The 19,992-nt window shown below is 35.9% G+C and overlaps 1 protein-coding gene across 7 annotated transcripts in view; it reads left to right on the top strand.

Moving 5' to 3' along the window:
• The window catches only part of AKAP6 (A-kinase anchoring protein 6), a 599,671-nt gene that overhangs the window by 535,226 nt on the left and 44,453 nt on the right, over positions 1 to 19,992 (top strand). For all 7 annotated transcript variants that reach the window (XM_086363674.1, XM_086363676.1, XM_086363675.1 and 4 more), the window contains one exon: positions 8,644 to 8,859. In XM_086363674.1, coding sequence (XP_086219800.1) covers positions 8,644 to 8,859 — 216 coding nt within the window. The remainder of the gene's footprint in view (positions 1 to 8,643; positions 8,860 to 19,992) is intronic.

The raw sequence follows: 19,992 nt of genomic DNA, 5'->3' as shown, positions 1-19,992 counted from the left end.
TTGCCAAAAGTGCATTCTTTATTCCAGAGGGACTCTGTAATAGATACCAGCATTTTAGTAATGACACAAGCAATTACAGTTTTCTTTAGAGTAACTTAATCTTCATATTGTGCTATATGTCTGGAATTTTAATAGTATTTTTAATTTAAACAGTAAGTATACAACATATTACTAATTACATGTGAATATGAACTAAGCACATGACCACTGAGCTTGATTCTTAAAAACAAACATATTTAAAAGTACTTAACATAGTGTAGGGTAAGTCACAAAGAAATTAAAGAATGCCACACAGGGCTAGCAACAGCTTTCATGAAATAACACAGAGTCTTCCTTTTTAGAATGCTTACTAAGTTTGGTCCACAGTTAAAAAGTAGCTAAGAGGAATAGAAATACTCCTTCCCAAATAGAATTAATATTTTTTAAACAGATAAAGGTATAAAACATTAAAACATAAATATGAGTATGTTAAAAGAATGGTTTTTCCTTCGATGACACCATTCATCAAAGGGTGTCTAAGAATTTTTAGTAGTAATAGTCATGGTGGCCCTTAATGATTCATCTTGATTGGTGAGGATTCTAGATTACAAGGACAAGATCTTTTTCTAGGTCAAAGGTCAGGCTAATTAGGCCAAGGCGGTAAAGATGGTCTTTCACTTATCTGAAGCCTAGATGAACAGAGAGGAGATGGTTTTTCTTATAAATGAAAGTGTTCACTGAAAATACTTTGATTTTAAATGGCTAAAAGAAATCATTTAGCGTTAGAATCTAGACTTACACTGTCATGTACAAATTTAAAGCTATTTTGGCACAGGTCCCAGACCCTCTTCAAGAAGCTGATAGAGATGTGCTTGGTGAATCAATTCAGGGGGCTTTAATGCTATTTTTAAAATCTAGCTTTTACATTAAATAAACCAGTTTGTTATTTTTCAAGAAGTTATAATCTACTTAAAACTGTCATTCTCTGTTTCTGACTTGCAATTAGATGGTATTTCCAAAATGTCAGACCTAGATTCTGCTTCTACTGTCATCATAATAAAATGTGACAGCCAAGATATTATATCAATACCTTTCCCATAATTAGCAATAAGGACCCAGCCAAGGGTTAACTAGAAAAGTTTCACAAATGTTTTTCTACAAATGGTCCTGAAGGCAGTATTATGCTTTTAAAATCTGCTAATGTAGCAAAGATGCATGACAACCAGGAGACAAATCTATGAGTAAAACTGTTTGGAGAGAATAGTTCTGTAGTGTATGATGTATGGTATGTAAATGAGCTTATTAGGACTCTCATCTATTTTATTATTGGTGACCAATTTAATAGAGGCATTTAAAAAACAATATTTCTGCCTGACTCCTAGAAATGAAGAAGATACATTGATATAATTGAGAGCAAATGATTGCATGTCGTGCCATTTAATCATGTCATTTTTCAATTGCTATTTTTTGCACTTCACTGCATGCTTATAGAATATTTAGCTTCAATATAGATCAAGTCCCAGAGTTTGCAACTGAGCTTAGTTCCTGTATTGGCTGATGTCTTTTAAGTTCGAAATCAGTTAAAATATGAAGATGTCTTTTGTCCATATTTTCTTTAAATATTCAAGTCATCATTCATACCTCACTGGGGTGTTTTAATTTTTTTTTTCTGTTTTGAAGAATTACTCCTTTACAATTCTAGGTTGGAAATTCTTACTTGCAGCATACATTATACAGTAGGTATAGTTAAGCACATAATTGTCTCAAGAATGGAGCTGTTAGGACCAAAATATCTCCTGACCCCTTGCTGGAAATTTTGCTAATCATTTGCCTAATGAATGTTTCTCACTTTTGTTAAATCTCTTCTTTATTATTTATATAATTTACATCTTTCTCAGAAAAGAGATTAGCTCCCACTGTCTGCTAAAATATGAGGTTCTTGAGGGCAGAACGTTTTGACTATGTTTTGTTCACTGATGTGTCTCAACCACTGAGAACAGTGCCCATTATAATATGTGTTTATTAAATATTTGTTCAATGAATTAAATCATATTTTTCCACCTCTGCTATCTTAACTTCCCTGGGCTTAAGAATTATATAGTTTACTGATTCTTACTATATTTGCAGGGTTAGGAATGGGTATAAGATAAACCCCTGACAGGTATATGAAGCAAGTTGTTGGCCCTCTCATTGACAGTAAGTTTATGGCTGCAACCACTTCGAATTAGGACTCAGGGGCAGAGATGATCTGAAAATGTCAAGATTTTGCAAGCTTCTTCAGCTCTCTTATGAAAGGCAGTGTGACTTAGTTTCATGGATTGGCTCTTGATTTAGATTGCATGGGTTAAAATCCTTTGCTACTTATTAACTGTCATCACTGGTCACATACTTAACCTCTTCGTGTCTCCATCATCTCATTTATAAAATAGGTAGATGACAGTAATGTATGTCTCAGACCCTCTTCAAGAAGCCAATATCATTCATGTGATCTCAGAGTGCTATTTTGAGAATTCAGTGAGTTGATACATATGAAATACCTAAGAAAATGCATAGCATACAGAAATATACAAAAGATTTGCCATTAGTATTGGAGATTAGTGAAAAATAACTAAGAAAATACTACTAAGAGGAGAACCCTAGCATTTATCTACTTTAGCTGGTAATGATCTTTCTCATCTTCAAAGCCAGTGCCCATAATTTAGTATGTATATCAACTCCATGTTACTTTTGGGTCACAGCCTCACTGTTCACGAGGTACATTTACCTCACTTACCTCATTTAAAAACCTACAATAACTTGATAGGTTAGGTCTTATCAAAAACCTTTGTGCTGCATTAGTATGTCTTATTGTGAGTAGCCAAGAGTCTTCTCTAATTTACAGCCAGTTTACAAGCCCTTAAGATCAGGTACCACATCATATTATTGGCCTCTTATCCACCAGTACCAATCCTGTGATGAAAAGTATGGTGTTTGACAAATGACACCTAATAAATGTTTATTTCTACAAGAAGTATCATTCATGTGATCTTTCCCAACTTGCCTCCAAATGATGATTCCAAACCAACAAGCCAAAAGCATCTTTTGGAGAATCATAGAGGTACAATCATAGCCTCTCATTTTTCCCATCTGCTATACATTCATCTCACACGTTGGCTATAGGCATTAACATTATGGGATGCCTTGTACCTGCCAAACAGTCACAAGGTTTTGATTACTATGTAAACTCTCTCAGAACAAAGCTTCTATTTAATTTAGTGCAATGCCAAACATGTTAGTCATTAGTTGGTAAATTACTTACTTGACAAAAAATAACCAAAAGGTATAAAATCCCCAAATATAGTATTCAAACAATCGGCATTCTTAATTATATTAAAATTCTGGAGATTATCAAGCAAATATGAATAATATAAAGTTATCACTGGCTGAAAAGATATATTCATTGATTGATTCATTAATTTTTTAGCCATTAAATAACAATTAAAAAATAATTGATTTATTATTTCAATTAATAAAACTACACCATCACATTTGGCTCTATAATATGAGTAGTTTCAGCTATCAAAGAAACTCATAAACAGGTCAGGAGAGGAGAAAACCCCCAGATAAACCAAAACACCCCTTTGTATCACCATTAGTGGGTTGAAAATCATATTGCAAGTTCATAAGTGTAAAACAAATACCTTCAATCTGTTGACAGCTCTCTTGTAACATGTCCAAGAAGATATGTTTAAAGGGTTGATGAACTGTAAAGGAAAAAACAACTTAGGAATTTTGATTTTTGCTTATGGACTTCTCAACTTTTATAGCAAATCGACTTTTAAAGTAACATGAAGAAACTGAGTAGAAATGTAAAATAAGCAAATAAAGTAGGTCATTAGAGACTTAAAAGTATCACACCAAACTATATTCCAACAATCAGATTCTGAAGTGATTCTAAGACAATGACCTCCATACTAACAAAGGTAGCTTTTTAGGAAAAAAGGACTAAAGATTACCAAATAATAATGATAACTAAATATAAAGGCATTTGGAATCTTTTTCTCTTAGACACGTTGATTATTCTCCTTCTTTATATTCTCTTTCCCACTTCTTCCCTTTCTACTTTTCTGAGAAGGCAATATGATTATGCTTAAGAACCAACATAACCTCATTGGATATCAAGGACAATGCTTCAAAACTGGTGTTAATGAAAAAATCTTTCAAATTTTTCTTTTTGTAAATTAAAATGGTAAATTTTAGTTTAAGTATAGTTGATTTACAATATTGCATTAATCTGCTGTATAGCAAAGTGATTCAGTTATGTATTTATGTGTGTGTGTATATATATATATATACATCTTTTAAAAATATTATTTCCCATTATGGTTTAACATAGGATACTGAATATAGTTCTCTGTGCTATGTAGTATGACTGTTGTTTATCCATTCCATGTATAATAACTCAAATCTGCTAACCATAACCTCCCCTTGCATCCCTCCCCTACCCACTCCCCTTGGCAGCCACCAGTCTGTTCCCTATGTCCGTGAGTCTGTTTCATAGATAGGTTCATTTATGTCATATTTTAGATTCCATTTATCAGTGAAATAAATATTTCACTTACCTATAAGTGAAATAGACAAATAATTGTATTTGTCTTTCTCTTCTGACTTACGTTGCTTAGTATAATAATCTCTGGTTGCCTCCATGTTACTGCAAAGGGCATTATTTCATTATTTTTTATGACTGAATGATATTCCACTGTAGATATGTACCACATCATTTTGTCCATTCATCTGTCAATGGACATTTAGATTGTTTCCATGTCTTGGCTATTGTGAGTAGAACCTAGGGCTTCTCTGGTGGCTCAGTGGTAAAGAATCCACTTACAATGCAGGAGAACAGGAGATGTGAGTTCAATCCCTGGATCAGGAAGATCCCCTAGGGAAGGGAATGGCAACCCACTCCCATATTCTTGCCTGGAGAATCCCATCAACAGGAGACTGGAGAGCTACCCTCCACAGGATCGCAGAGCTGGACACGACTGAAGTTACTTAGCACGCATGCACGCATGAACCTAGGGATGCGTGTACCCTTTTGGATTAGAGTTTGTCTGCGTATATGCCCAGGAGTGGTATTTTTGGATCATATGTTAATTCTGTTTTTAGTTTTTTGGTGAACCTCCACACTGTTTTCCACAGTTCCTGCACCAGTTTACATTCCCACCAACAATGTAGGAGGGTTCCCTTTTCTCCATATCTTCTCCAGAATTTATTTTTTTATATTGGATTATAGTTGATTAACAGTATTGTGTTAGTTTCAGGTGTACAGCAAAAAGACTTACAGACTTAGAGAACAAACTTACGGTTACTAGGAAAGAAGGGTGGGAGGAAGGGATAGTTAAGGAGTTTGGGACTGACATGTACACACTGCGATATTTAGAATGGATAACCAACATGGGCTTACTATATAACACAGGGAACTTTGCTCAATATTATGTAACAACCTAAATGGGAGAAAGTTTAAAAAAATAATAGATACATGTGTATGTATAACAAAACCTTCCAGATTTTTCCATTCTTTACTTCCTTTTCCAGGGGCTCCATTCTCTCTTTTCTCCAACATGCCTGGTACTCGCAGTGTCCCAGACTGCTTGCTACTGGACCTTCTGTCCTTGTAACCTCAACTACCCGACTTGGACAATTTGGCTCACATTGTTTCCCTGATTTCATGGCTCCTCTGATAGCAACCTGCACAAACTTCTTTTAGCACTTACCTCTCTGTATCATTCTTGGGACCATACTTATTTGTGTAGTCCATTTCCAGTAGACTTTTGGTTCTTGAGAGTGGGAACAGTAACTTGCTCTTTTTTGATGCCTCCATGCCTGAAATAGTGCCTAGCAGACGCAAGGTACAGTAAACATTTTAGGAGGTCTGGAGGCAGGGATGAGTTCATCTTGTTTCTGAGACTTACTTAGATTGCTTAGCTTGGGTTTCTGTTTAAAAGTGCTTTCTTCTAAAAATGTAAGCCAAAAATAGTTATAATAATCATTTTGTTCCTATGTAGTTATATTTAACATTTCTCTATACATCATTTATCATAGAAATAATGTGAACGCTACTGATTCTAAGAAACATTGCCAGCAAATCACTGATTTTATTTAGTATATGTTTGTGATTATAAATAAATATGTATATTTTAATGTTTGACATGGAAACACATTTATGTGAAAGAATGTAATTTTATCAATTATATCTCTTAGATGTAAAAAATTACTGAAAAATATGTTGCCATGTAAATTCTCAGTGTTACTCTCTCCTCTTTAAAGTAGTGTTATTTCTGAAGTGTGCGTACAGGATAAATTATTAATCTAGAATATACACTGAGTTCTTTGGATATTTAAAATTTTAAATTTGCAGAATTATGGAGACATAAAAATCTGATATTTAATGTCAACAGTTTTTAAGAACACCTAACACATGGTTTAAAACCCATCAACTGACTGGGGTTCAGATGTGGAGTGAGGATCATCTGGATACTTAAATACTGGATACATTCTAGATTCATATTAAAAGTTACGGCTAATCAGCTTTATGAAAATTTCCCCTAGCCACCTCACATGTCCTGTTTCAGAACTTTGAAAACACCTGTGAGATGAATAAAGCCTGTTTGGGCTGCTTTGTAAATATCACCTAATGCGGCTGTGCTAACGCCACATGTACCTTTACTGCCATCCCTGGCAAATTCCCATTCAGCTAAGAAACATCAGGACTCTTTTTTGGCTGTAGAAATGCAGTTATTATTTTAGGCAACTTAAAAGAGAATTTTGCAAGATCCAGTTTGGCAGCATGGAACATCTCTTTTGATTTTCTAGCCCCCCACCCCCACTTTTTTAACAAATTAATGACAAGCACAAACAAAAAGTAAAATCTTCTCTATATATATTCATAAAACTCTTCTGAAGCAATCCCAGTGGCTATATTATTATGTCATCTTGAAGTGTTGCACTTTGGGTGAAAAATTGACAGGTATTAAGTGGACTTAATAGTTTGACTTGCTCAACAGTTGTTCTAGAGCAAGAGAGTAAATTGAAGGGTATGTGTGTGTGTGAGAGAGAGAGAGTGAAATAGAGGGAAAGAGAGAAAGCATGTAAAAGAGAAAGTCAGCAGAATTGGAGGAGGAGATGGAAACAATGCCTGCTGCTTTGGTAGACTCTTTTAAGTTTTATCTTTGATTGTGTAGGAGTTTCCCTCCATTCAGCATTGAACTAATGAATAGTGTCAGTAAAGAAATTTGTCAGACCTGGTGGTTCTATCAGGAGTTATATAAGGAAAATAGTAATGAACCCTAGGAAAATAAATAAGGCTAAGTTCAAGAAACATAACTGAAAATGCTGTACTGGTATAAATTGGATAATAAAATTCCTGGTCATATTTTGCTATAAATAGAGGTGTGGGAATTTGTCATTCTCCTTATTTAAAATTCAGAAATATTAAAGGTACAGGGTTCTCTCATTACAGAAATAATAGAATTCCAGCTATTACTGAGTTAGGGTCGTTTAAATGGCTATAGCATGTATTATATCAATAAATGGAACATCTGTATGAAACGTCCACCTGCTGATCTACTACCACTCTGTGCACATTTAAGTGAACCGCACTTAATCATTTTAAGACTTCTTCTAATGAAGCCTTATCTAGATTAACATTTTAAGCACAAATACTTTCAGGCATTAAAACTCTAGCACTAAATTAAATTGCATTGTCTTGTTTACCCTTGTTGATTAATAAGCAATCTGTTAACTGTTAGAACAGTCCAATTGTAGCAGTAGAGCGAGATTAGTAATTCAGTGATGTTTGTGGATATAATCATTTCTCCTGAAGGCTTTGAATTAGAATATCACTTATACACTATCCGTAGGCAAAGAAAAGATACAATATTTTAAGACATGTTTGCCCACTATTTTGCTTGAATCATTCAGCTTAGGGTCACTGCAGCAATACAAAAGCTTCTGGGGGCAAAATGTTATTTTGATGTATGCATATCCTTCTTAAATAGCGTGAATGTCTATTAAGAGAAACACAGCGACTAACAAATAATGCAATAATCATCCTGTATCCTAATTTCTGTTTTCAAAACATTATTGCTTTGTTAATCAAGTTTCGGAAGAGAAATGTTGCTTACCATATTTTTTCAAATAATAGCTGTTATATATCAGTTTTTTTGCAATCTTATTTAACTTATTTCCAGTTAGTAGAAAAGTAAACTTTTAGCTGCAGAGAATCTAGGAGAAAATTTGGAAATATCCCATTTATTTGGGAGGACTTTTCTGTCTTTTGTATTTTCTATGACCTTGAAACAAAGCATGGCAATCTGTTTGGCATTCATATGACCTAAATGATTTATTTCATTAAGTTAATCACCTAGGTATCAAAGACAGACCCAACATTTTAGATGTAGAAATAAGTTTAAAAAGCGGGGGAGAGGAGGAGAAGAATGAGATGAAGCAAAAATCACTTGGGTAGAAGATATGCAATCCAAAAGTAACTCCAGAGGCCTTCTTGTCCCATTTATTCATGGTTGAGCATATCCCTACGATTTAAAATTATGATGGAAGAGGATGTTGTATGTTTAAGGGAACTCTGTCCTGTAAACGCTCATGGATTGGTCCCTCTTTGCATTGCAGTCCCTCTGTCGTGAAATCAAGCAGCGACGTCGCGGAGTGGCCTCCATCCTGCGTTTATGCCAACATCTTCTGGATGACCGGGAGACCTGCAACCTGAACGCAGACCACCAGCCCATGCAGCTGATCATTGTAAATCTTGAAAGAAGGTGGGAAGCCATTGTCATGCAAGCCGTCCAGTGGCAAACACGGCTGCAAAAGAAGATGGGAAAGGAATCTGTGAGTGATAGTTTCTTTTTTAAATCATGATACTCTCTCATTTTTCTCAGAAAAACATTCTTTCAGGACTTGGAAAATATGTTCCTCTTAACAGTGGTTTTGCTAACTAAAGGAATAGTTATCTCCAACCTCTAAAAGAAACTCCATTTATCATAACACAGAGATTCATTTGCCTACTAGTAAGATGAATCTTAGTCTCATTGTCTTTTAGAGAAATCATATGGAGACTTCACTTAACTTTACCAAACTAAGCCATTAATTCTTTCAATCATTCCTTCACCAACAACATTGCTAATCATACAATACACCATGAAGATTTTGCTAGGAGACGGCTTACCACTCTCAGAGCTTATAGAGTCGCGTGTATGCTCTACAGACAAGGCAATGAAGTAAAGTATGCCACTTGCCTTTTCTTTCCATGAGAGGAATTCACACTGTCCATGTGTAAAACAGTCTCCATTGTTCCTGCTTAGAGCTCCTTCAAATAGAGATGCATTGCTGAGAACTAGCAAGTTTCCTCTGAGAGTTTTAATGCAGTGCTCAAGGTAGAGGTGTGGACTGCTTTTAAGAATTTTCCAAATTGACTATAAACTCAGGCTATTGCTAGATGAAGGAAAAATATATAACTAGAGTTGTTTTATTATAATATAGAATACACACTTATCCAGAAAACCTTCATATCCTTAAGGTAAAGGATTTATAGATGAAAATATTGCATTCCCCAAAGGACCTTGAAGTTAGTGTCTGTTAGTTCAAGGCCTAATTCTCATGTTTGACTTACATAAGTGAAATACACACGTATATAGATACAATGGAAATTTTTTCTTGTGTATTTATATCATCAGTTCTATGTTTTCAGAGAATCCAAGATTCAAAATTGAAAAATCAAATATTGCCACTGAATCAAATGTTGCCACTGAAAAATAGTCTTCTCCTATGAATTCTAATTTTACCAAAGCCTTAATATTTGCTATCTGATATGTTTGTCATTGGGAACTGGGAACAGGAGGGACAGTGAATCAGTAAGCCTTCTCACTCTTTTTGCAACTGTAGTTACGCTGAGTCTAGGGGATGATTTTATCATTAATAGTTCACTTCAATTGTTTTGTGCTGAAGTTGCTAAATTTCTTAAGACGTCCAAGTTATTACCAGCAATCAGATTCTATATAATTGGATGTCTTTTCTTAAAATGACCTGTCTGTTGTGAAGCTATTTAGCTAGAGTTCTTTCTTTTCTTTCTTACTTTTTTGTAAAAGAGGTTATTTTTTATCTATAGTTTGAAACATCTAAGCATAGTAGTGACCCTAATAAAGTTTACATAAAAAGCAATTGCCCCTGGAGAAGCTCTAACATTAGAAGCATTCAGGCTGCTTTGGAGGAGACAGAACTGTGTTTCTTTGGAGATTTACTTGAAATCATATGATCAGGGATGCAGGAGTGGACCTCTGCAGACTAGCTGTGGACATTTTTATCCTACTTCTGTGGTATAGGTAAGCTTTAGCTTTGAAATATTGGCTACTTCTTAGAGGCTCAAGCTACTACAGAGAGGTAGATAAACACTACAGGTGGACCAGATCTCCCCTTTTCTGTAGGTTGGATGCTGGACGTGTGGGTTTTCTGGAATCCTGAAGTAGCAGATAAGGTCCTCTGTGCTAAACAAGTTGACAGTCCTCGAGAAAGGGAGAGAAGAGTAGCAAGCGGCACTAATGTCAACAATACAGTGAATACCATGTACCTCAAAATGTTGGAACTGTTTCTGACTTCTGATCTCTGTTGGTTGGGTAAAGAGTCCTGGTTGCTTTGTTGAGCAAACAAGTATTTCACCCATGTGGAGGCTGCCTTTGAAGAGACTCAGAAGCCTCTAAGTGGTCTGTTTGCTTTTTCATCCTGTGTCCCTGCGCCTATGCCATCCTCTTCTGTGCACAGGAACATTCAATGCTGTATTTCCAGGGTCTGGGACATACCCGCATATAGTAGATTTTAATAGAAATTTGCTAAATGAATGAACACACTCTTTTATTTCATAATTTTCTTTCATTCTGGCATTTGGTCTAGAGTTGCTATATTAATTCTTAGTGTTCATATTCTCAAAAAAATGGCTTTGAGTATGATGTTCCTATTTGAGTATTTCACTTTCATGAGATCACCAAGCAGATGACTTTTAACCTTTGTTCTTGAAGGTAGGGTTAGTTTTTCCAGGTTCTAAGATATGATGTGAACTCCCCCATGGTATTCTCTTTTCTTCAAGTTTTTTCTGAAGGAAATTCTCTATGAGGTATTGAATGAAGTCATTCTGAAAGGGCAGGCTAGGTTCTGGCACTTAGAATTGGAGGCTCTAACTCTGTCTGTGTTTTGTAAAATTTTCTTAATCAGTCACTTTGGAAATAGCTTGTATAAGAGACGTCACCTAATCGTCTGTCCAGTACTCCTCATTTTTTGATGTCACTTCTATTTGTGTGATGATTTAATTACTGTTGATCTTCTCCACTAGTCTGAAGGAAACAGCCACATTTCAGTTTCTCCTCACCTTTACATTCCTAAAAACCCCACATAGCGTGTAGGACTTAATAGGTACTCTGTAGTATTTGTTAAACAAATGAATTTTCTCTAAGTGATACTCAATAATAATCAGTGTTAGAGATTCAAAAGTAAGCAAGACATCTTCCTTCTCCAGAAAATGTGTAGTTAATGCAAATATACAAAGAACAATAATGCTAGGTCTCTTGAGGTAATTACTGGCTTCAAGTTTAGAGTTAATACTGACAGAATATGGAAAATCTTTCCTTAATATTCAGAAAAATTCAGATAAAAGTAAAAATGTCAGTTAAGTAAGCTTCTCTAATTCTCCTAACTAGGTAAATAATGAATCTCTCTCTCTTTTGAACTGGAAGAAAGCAAGAGATCTTTTATTAAATTCTGGGAGTTAAAACAGACAAAACTCAAAAGCATCTTTCTCACTTATCATTGGGATTTGAAATTACGTAATTATTTGACCAACTCCACTTTGTTCTTTCTACATTCAAGCTCTTTCCACAGACTTACTTTGGATTATTTTGTGTTACCTGTAAAACTAATCTCTGTGTATACTTTTTATAGTGTAATACTAATTTTCATTTAAATCATATGTTTTTATTTATCTTCTCCTTCTTTTTTTCTTTATGAACTGAAGAAGCTTGAATTTTGTTGCTTTGACTTCTTTATATGATTAAGGCTTTACATTTTGGTCAACAGAACCATCTGCCTGTATTACCTTAGAGTATCCCATTTCCCAAAATATTGTTCTGAATTTGTGATGTATTTATTATAGAGGACTAAGATTTTCATTATTTGAACAGTTTGAATTTCACTTCCTACCACTGATACAAGTTAAAATATATGAGACAATCCATGAAAACAATACAAAGCCATATCAGTATAAATCCACTCAGAATAATCTATAATAATTTATGAATTCAGTCAGATAATCTTTAGCAAGATAACTCCTTGAGTTCAGTCACTCAGTCATGTCTGACTCTTTGCAACCCCATGGACTATAGCATGCCAGGTTTCCCTGTACAACATCAACTCCCAGAGCTTACTCAGGTCCATCATGTCGGTGATGCCATCCAACCATCTCATACTCTCTCATCCCCTTCTCCTCTGCCTTCAATCTTTTCCAGCATCAGGATCTTTTCCAATGAGTCAGTTCTTTGCATCGGGTGGCCAAAGTACTGGAGTTTCAGCTTCAACATCAGTCCTTCCAATGAATATTCAGGACTGATTTCCTTTAGGATGGACTGGTTAGATCTCCTTGCAGTCCAAGGAACTCTCAAGCGTCTTCTCCAACACCACAGTTCAAAAGCATCAGTTCTTCAGTGCTCAGCTTTCTTTATAGTCCAACTCTCACATCCATACATAACTACTGGAAAAACCATAGCTTTGACTAGAGGGACCTTTGTTGGCAAAGTAATGTCTCTGCTTTTTAGTATGCTGTCTAGGTTAGTCATAACTATTCTTCCAAGGAGCAAGTGTCTTTTAATTTCGTGGCTGCAGTCACCATCTGCAGTGATTTGGGAGCCCCCCCAAAATAAAGTCTGTCACTGTTTCCATTGTTTCCCCATCTATTTGGCATGAAGTGATGCTGTAAGAGCAATATTGCATAGGAACCTGGAATGTTAGTTCCATGAATTGAGGCAAATTGGAAGTGGTCAAACAGGAGATGGCAAGAGTGAACACTGACATTTTAGGAATCAGCAAACTAAAATAGACTGGAATGGGTGAATTTAACTCAGATGACCATTATGTCTACTACTGTGAGGAAGAATCCCTTAGAAGAAATTGAGTAGCCATCATAGTCAACAAAAAATTCCGATATGCAGTATTTGGATGCAATCTCAAAAACTACAGAATGATCTCTATTCATTTCCAAGGCAAACCATTCAGTATGACAGTAATCCAAGTCTGTGCCCTGACCAGTCATGCTGAAGAAGCTGACACTGAATGGCTCTATGAAGACTACAAGACCTTCTAGAACCAATACCCAAAAAAGATGTCCTTTTCATTATAGGGGACTGGAATGCAAAAGTAGCAAGTCAAGAAATACCTGGAGTAATAGGCGAATTTGGCCTTAGAGTACAGAATGAAGCAGGGCAAAGGCTAATAGAGTTTTGCCAAGAGAATGCACTGGTCATAGCAAACACCCTCTTCCAACAACACAAGAGAAGACTCTACACATGGACATCACCAGATGGTCAATACCAAAATCAGATTGATTATATTCTTTGCAGCCAAAGATGGAGAAGCTCTATACAGTCAGCAAAAACAAGACTGTGGCTCAAATCATGAACTTATTGCCAAATTCAGATTTAAACTGAAGAAAGTAGGGAAAACCACTAGACCATTTAGGTATAACCTAAATCAAATCCCTTATGATTTTTTTTTCCTTTAAAAATTTTTAAAAAATTTTTTATATTTTTTAAACTTATTTATTTTAATTGGAGGCTAATTACTTTACAATATTGTAGTGGTTTTTGCCATACATTGACATGAATCAGCCATGGGTGTACATGTGTTCCCCATCTTGAACCCCCCCCCCCCACCTCCCTCCCCATCCCATCCCTCAGGGTCATCCCAGACTGGCAAATCCCTTATGATTATATGGTAATCCCTTATGATTATATGGAAATAGATGAAAGGGATTAGATCTGATAGACAGAATGCCTGAAGAACTATGGACAGAGGTTTGTGATACTGTACAGGAGGCAGGGATCAAGACCATCTCCAAGGAAAATAAATGCAAAAAAGGCAAATGGCTGTCTGAGGAGGCCTTGCAAATAGCTGTGATAGAGAAGAAGTGAAAGGCAAAGGAAAAAAGGAAAAATATAGCTATTTGAATGAGAGTTCCAAAGAATAGCAAGGAGAGAGATAAGAAAGCCTTCCTCAGTGGTCAGTGCAAAGAAATAGAGGAAGACAATAGAATGGAAAAGTCTAGAGATCACTTCAAGAAAATTAGATATACCAAGGGAGCATTTCATGCAAGGATGGGCACAATAAAGGGCAGAATTTTTATGTACCTAACAGAAGCAGAAGATATTAAAAAGAGGTGGCAAGAATACACAGAAGAACTATACAGAAAGATCTTCATGACCCAGATAATCACGATGGTGTGATCACCAACCTAGAGCCAAACATTCTGGAATGTGAAGTCAAGTGGGCCTTAGGAAGCATCAGTACGAGCAAAGCTAGTGTAGGTGATGTAATTCCAGGTGAGTTATTTCAAATCCTTAAAGATAATGCTGTGAAAGTGCTGCACTCACTATGCCAGCAAATTTGGAAAAGTCAGCACTGGCCACATGACTGGAAAAGGTCAATTTTCATTCCAATCCCAAAGAAAGGCAATGCCAAAGAATGCTCAAACTACTGCACAATTGCACTCAGCTCACACGCTAGCAATGTAATGCTCAAAATTCTCCAAGCCAGGCTTCAACAGTACATGAACCGTGAACTTCAGATGTTCAAGCTGGATTTATAAAAGGCAGAGGAACCAGAGATCAAATTGAAAACATCTGTTGGATCATCTAAAAAGCAAGAAATGTACCAGAAAAATATCTGTTTCTACTTTATTGACTATGCCAAAGCCTTTGATTGTGTGGACCACAACAAATGTGGAAAATTCTTAAATTGATGGGAATACCAGACCACCTGACCTGCCTCTTGAGAAATCAATATGCAGGTTAGGAAGCAACAGTTAGAACTTGACATGGAACAATAGACTGGTTCGAAATAGGAAAGGAGTATGTCAAGGCTGTATATTGTCACCCTGCTTATTTAACTTATATGCAGAGTACATCATGAGAAATGTTGGGCTGGATGAAGCACAAGCTGTAGTCAAGATTGCCAGGAGAAATGTCAATAACCTTTGATATGCAGATGACACCACCCTTATGGCAGAAAGTGAAGAAGAACTAAAGAACCTCTTGATGAAAGTGAAAGAGAAGAGTAAAAATGTTGGCTTAAAGCTCAACATTCAGAAAACTAACATCATGGCATCTGGTCCCATCACTTCATGGGAAACAGATGGGGAAACAATGGAAACAGTGACAGACTTTATTTTTGGGGGCTCCCAAATCACTGCAGATGGTGACTGCAGCCATGAAAATAAAAGACACTTGCTCCTTGGAAGAATAGTTATGACTAACCTAGACAGCATACTAAACAGCAGAGACATTACTTTGCCAACAAAGGTCCCTCTAGTCAAAGCTATGGGTTTTTCCAGTAGTCATGTATGGATGTGAGAATTGGACTATAAAGAAAGCTGAGCACTGAAGAACTGATGCTTTTGAACTGTGGTGTTGGAGAAGACTCTTGAGAGTTCCTTAGACTCCGAGGAGATCCAACCATTCCATCCTAAAGGAAATAAGTCCTGGGTGTTCATTGGAAGGACTGATGTTGAAGCTGAAACTCCAGTACTTTGGCCACCTGATGCAAAGAACTGACTCATTGGAAAATACCCTGATTCTGGGAAAGACTGAAGGCAGGAGGAGAAGGGGAGACTGAGGATGAGATGGTTGGATGGCGTCACCAGCTCAGTGGACAGGAGTTTGAGTAAACTACAGGAGTTGGTGATGGACAGGGAGGCCTGGAATGCTGCAGTTCATGGGGCTGCAAAGAGTTGGACATTACTAAGAAACTGAACTGAACTGATCAGTCCGGATGCAATGATCTTAGTTTTCTGAATGTTGAGTTTTAGGCCAGCTTTTTCACTCTCCTCTTTCACTTTCATCAAGAGGCTCTTTAGCTCTTCTTTGCACTTTAGTTCTTCTAAAAGCATCTTTTAATTTTAATTCTGCCATAAGAGTGGTGTCATCTTCGTATCTGAGGTTATTGACATTTCTGCAGGCAATCTTGATTCCAGCTTGTGCTTCATTCTTGATAACTCCTTGATGGAAGCCTTCGACTTCTTCCTCTAAAAAGATATAGGCAGTCTTCCACTTCCGCCAGGATAAAGGATCAGTACCTTTATACCTGAAATAATTTAAAAACTGGACAGAAACCACAATTTCAAGACCTTGAATACCAGGCAGTGAAGAGATGTGAAATGATTGAAGTGATACTATGGTTACTCAAATTTCTGCCTAGAGAGAATTTCCAGGTTGCTGTGTACAAAGAAGAAATCCTTGCAGAGCCTAACATTCTCCCTGGATTGAGAAGACAGGTCTGGGAGTCCGATGAGGATAGGGCAGCTACAATTGCTACAGGCATATCACAGAGAGGAGAGAGCTGCACAGAGAGATGGCTCTAGAGCTATCAGAGTGATCCTCTTAAGTCTTCAGAGAGGGAACCCCCTGAAAAAATTAGAGGGAACAATCCGTGAAGCTTACACACAGCTAGGAATACTTCCTTTTCCTATCAGTCACAGTAGAAACCCTTATCATTCACAGGGCCTGTGACAGAGTACTAAGAACAGTTTTACATTTGTAATGCAAATTAGACTAAATGCTGTGTGTGTGTGTGTGTGTGTATGTGTATATGTGTATGCATGCACACACGCTCAGTTTCTTCCTACTCAGTTTCTTTCCTACTCTACCATGGAGTGTAGCCTACTAGGCTCCTCTTTCCCAGTAAGAATACTGGAGTAGGATGCCATTTTCTCCTCCAGGGGATCTTTCTGACCCAATGATCAAGCCTGCGTCTTCTGCATTGGCAGGTGGGTTTTTTTTTTATCACTGAGCCACTTGGGAAGTCTTGCCCAAAAAGCTTTAAAACAAAACCTGAAAAGATCAAACTCTTTAAAAGTAATTTAAATATATCTCAGTACAACACTCAAGAATGCTTATTGGCATCTGAGTATCCAGCATCCAGTAAGGTAGAATTTGCAATATCTGCCATCCAGTTAAAAGCTACCAGCATACATGTTTATTCCTATGGCTATTTCATGTTGACGTATGACAGAAATCAAGCCAATATTGTAAAGCAATTATCCTTCAATTAAAAATAAATAAATTCTTTTTAAAAAGTTACCAGCATACAAAGAAAAAGTAAAATATATTTGATAATGAGGAGAAAAATTCAATCAATAGAAGCAGATACAGAAATGACAAATAATAGTTAATAAAGAACATTAAAAGTTATTCTACTTGCATTCCATATGTTCAAAGAACTAGAAAATATATTGAGCTTATTAACTAGAGACATTGAAAATATCTGTCTAAAATCAAACTTCTACAGATGAAAACTATAATAACTGAGATGAAAAATACACTGAATAGTATTAGCAACCAATTAGACATTGCACAAGCAACAATTTATAAATCTGAAAACATAACAATAGAAACTGTCAGAAATGAAACAGACAGGAAAAAAAGCCAAAAAGATAGCATAAGTGAGTTGTGAGATAACTTCAGGCAGGTTAGTATATATCTAATTGGAATCATTAAATTCAAAAAAATTGAAATCATTTCAAGCATCTTTTCTGATCACAATGTGGTATTATTAGATGTCAACTATAGGAAAAAATATTAAAAATACAAACATATGGAGGCTAAACAACACACTTCTGAATAACCATCAAATCATGGAAGACATCAAAGGAAATCAAAATGTGCATAGAAACAAATGAAAATGAAAACACGACAACCCAAAACCTATGGGATTCAGTAAAAGTAGTGCTAAGTGAAAGGTTCATAGCAATACAAGCTTACCTCAAGAAACAAGAGAAAAATCAAATAAATAACCTAACTTTGCACCTAAAGCAACTAGAAAAAGAAGAAATGAAGAACCCCAGGGTGAGTAGAAGGAAAAAAAATCATAAAAATTAGGGCAGAAATAAATGAAAAAGAAACAAAGGAGACTATAGCAAAAGTCAACAAAACTAAAAGCTGGTTCTTTGAGAAGATAAATAAAATAGACAAACCATTAGCCAGATTCATCAGGAAAAAAAGGGAGAAGAATCAAATCAACAAAATTAGAAAGGAAAATGAAGAAATCACAACAGAGAACACAGAAATACAAAGGATCATAAGAGACTACTATTAGCAACTACATGCCAATGAAATGGACAACTTGGAAAAAATGGACGGATTCTTAAAAAAGTATAACCTTCCCAAACTGAACCAAGATGCAATAGAAAATCTTAACAGACTCATCACAAGCACGAAAATCCAAACTGTAATAAAAAAAATCTTCCAGATCAGATGTCTTCACAGGCGAATTCTACAAAAAATTTAGAGACGCACTAACACCTATGCTACTCAAACTCTTCCAGAAAATTGCAGAGGAAGGTAAACTCCCAAATTCATTCTATGAGACCACCATCACCCTAATACCAAAACCAGAAAAAAATGCCACCAAAAAAGAAAACAGATCAATGTCACTGATGAACATAGATGCAAAAATCCTCAACAAAATTCTAGCAAACAGAATCCAACAGCATATTAAAAAGATCATACATCATAACCAAGTGGGCTTTATCCCAGGGATGCAAGGATTCTTCAAATTTCACAAATCAATCAATGTGATACACCACAGTAACAAATTGAAAGATAAAAGCCATATGATTATCTCAATAGATGCAGAGAAAGACTTTGACAAAATTCAACACCTATTTATGATAAAAATTCTCCAGAAAGCAGGCATACAAGAAACATACCTCAACATAATAAAAGCCATATATGATAAACCCACAGCAAACATTATCCTTAATGGTGAAAAATTGAAAGCATTTCCCCTAAAGTCAGGAACAAGACAAGAGTGCCCACTCTCAACACCACTATTCAACATAGTTTTGGAAATTTTAGCCACAACAGTCAGAGAAGAAAAAGAAATAAAAGGAATCCAGATTGGAAAAGAAGAAGTAAAACTCTCACTGCTTGCAGATGACATGATCCTGTACATAGAAAACCCTAAAGACACCATCAGAAAATTACTAAAGCTAATCAATGAATATAGTAAAGTTGCAGGATATAAAATTAATACACAGAAATCCCTTACACTAACACTAACACTAAATCCCTATACACTAACAATGAGAAAACAGAAAGAGAAATTAAGGAAACAATCCCACCCACCATTGTGACAAAAAAAAAATACTTAGGAATAAATCTACCTAAAGAAACAAAAGACCTATATATAAAAAACTATAAAACACTGATGAAAGAAATAAAAGATGACACAAATAGATGGAGAAATATACTATGTTCATGGATCAGAAGAATCAATATAGTAAAAATGAGTATACTACCCAAAGCAATCTATAGATTCAGTGGAATCCTTATCAGGTTACCAATGGTATTTTTCACAGATCTAGAACACATAATTTCACAATTTGTATGGAATTTCCAAAAAAAACCTTGAATAGCTAAAGGAGTCTTGAGAAAGAAGAAAGGAACTGGAGGAATCAACCTGCCTGACTTCAGACTATACTACAAAGCTACAGTCATCAAGACAACACAGTAGTGGAACAAAGACAGAAATAGAGATCAATGGAACAAAATAGAAGGCCCAGAGATAAATCCACACACCTATGGACACCTTATCTTTGACAAAGGGGGAAAGAATATACAATGGAGAAAAGGCAATCTCTTTAACAAGTGGTGCTGGGGAAACTGGTCAACCACCTGTAGAAGAATGAAACTAGAACACTTTCTAACACCATAC

This window comes from Bos grunniens, chromosome 21 (assembly GCF_055505025.1).
Source record: "Bos grunniens cultivar Pamir isolate PY7600 chromosome 21, Bosgru_T2T1.0, whole genome shotgun sequence".
Lineage (NCBI taxonomy): Eukaryota > Metazoa > Chordata > Mammalia > Artiodactyla > Bovidae > Bos > Bos grunniens.
This window is presented reverse-complemented; position numbering and strand designations above follow the sequence as displayed.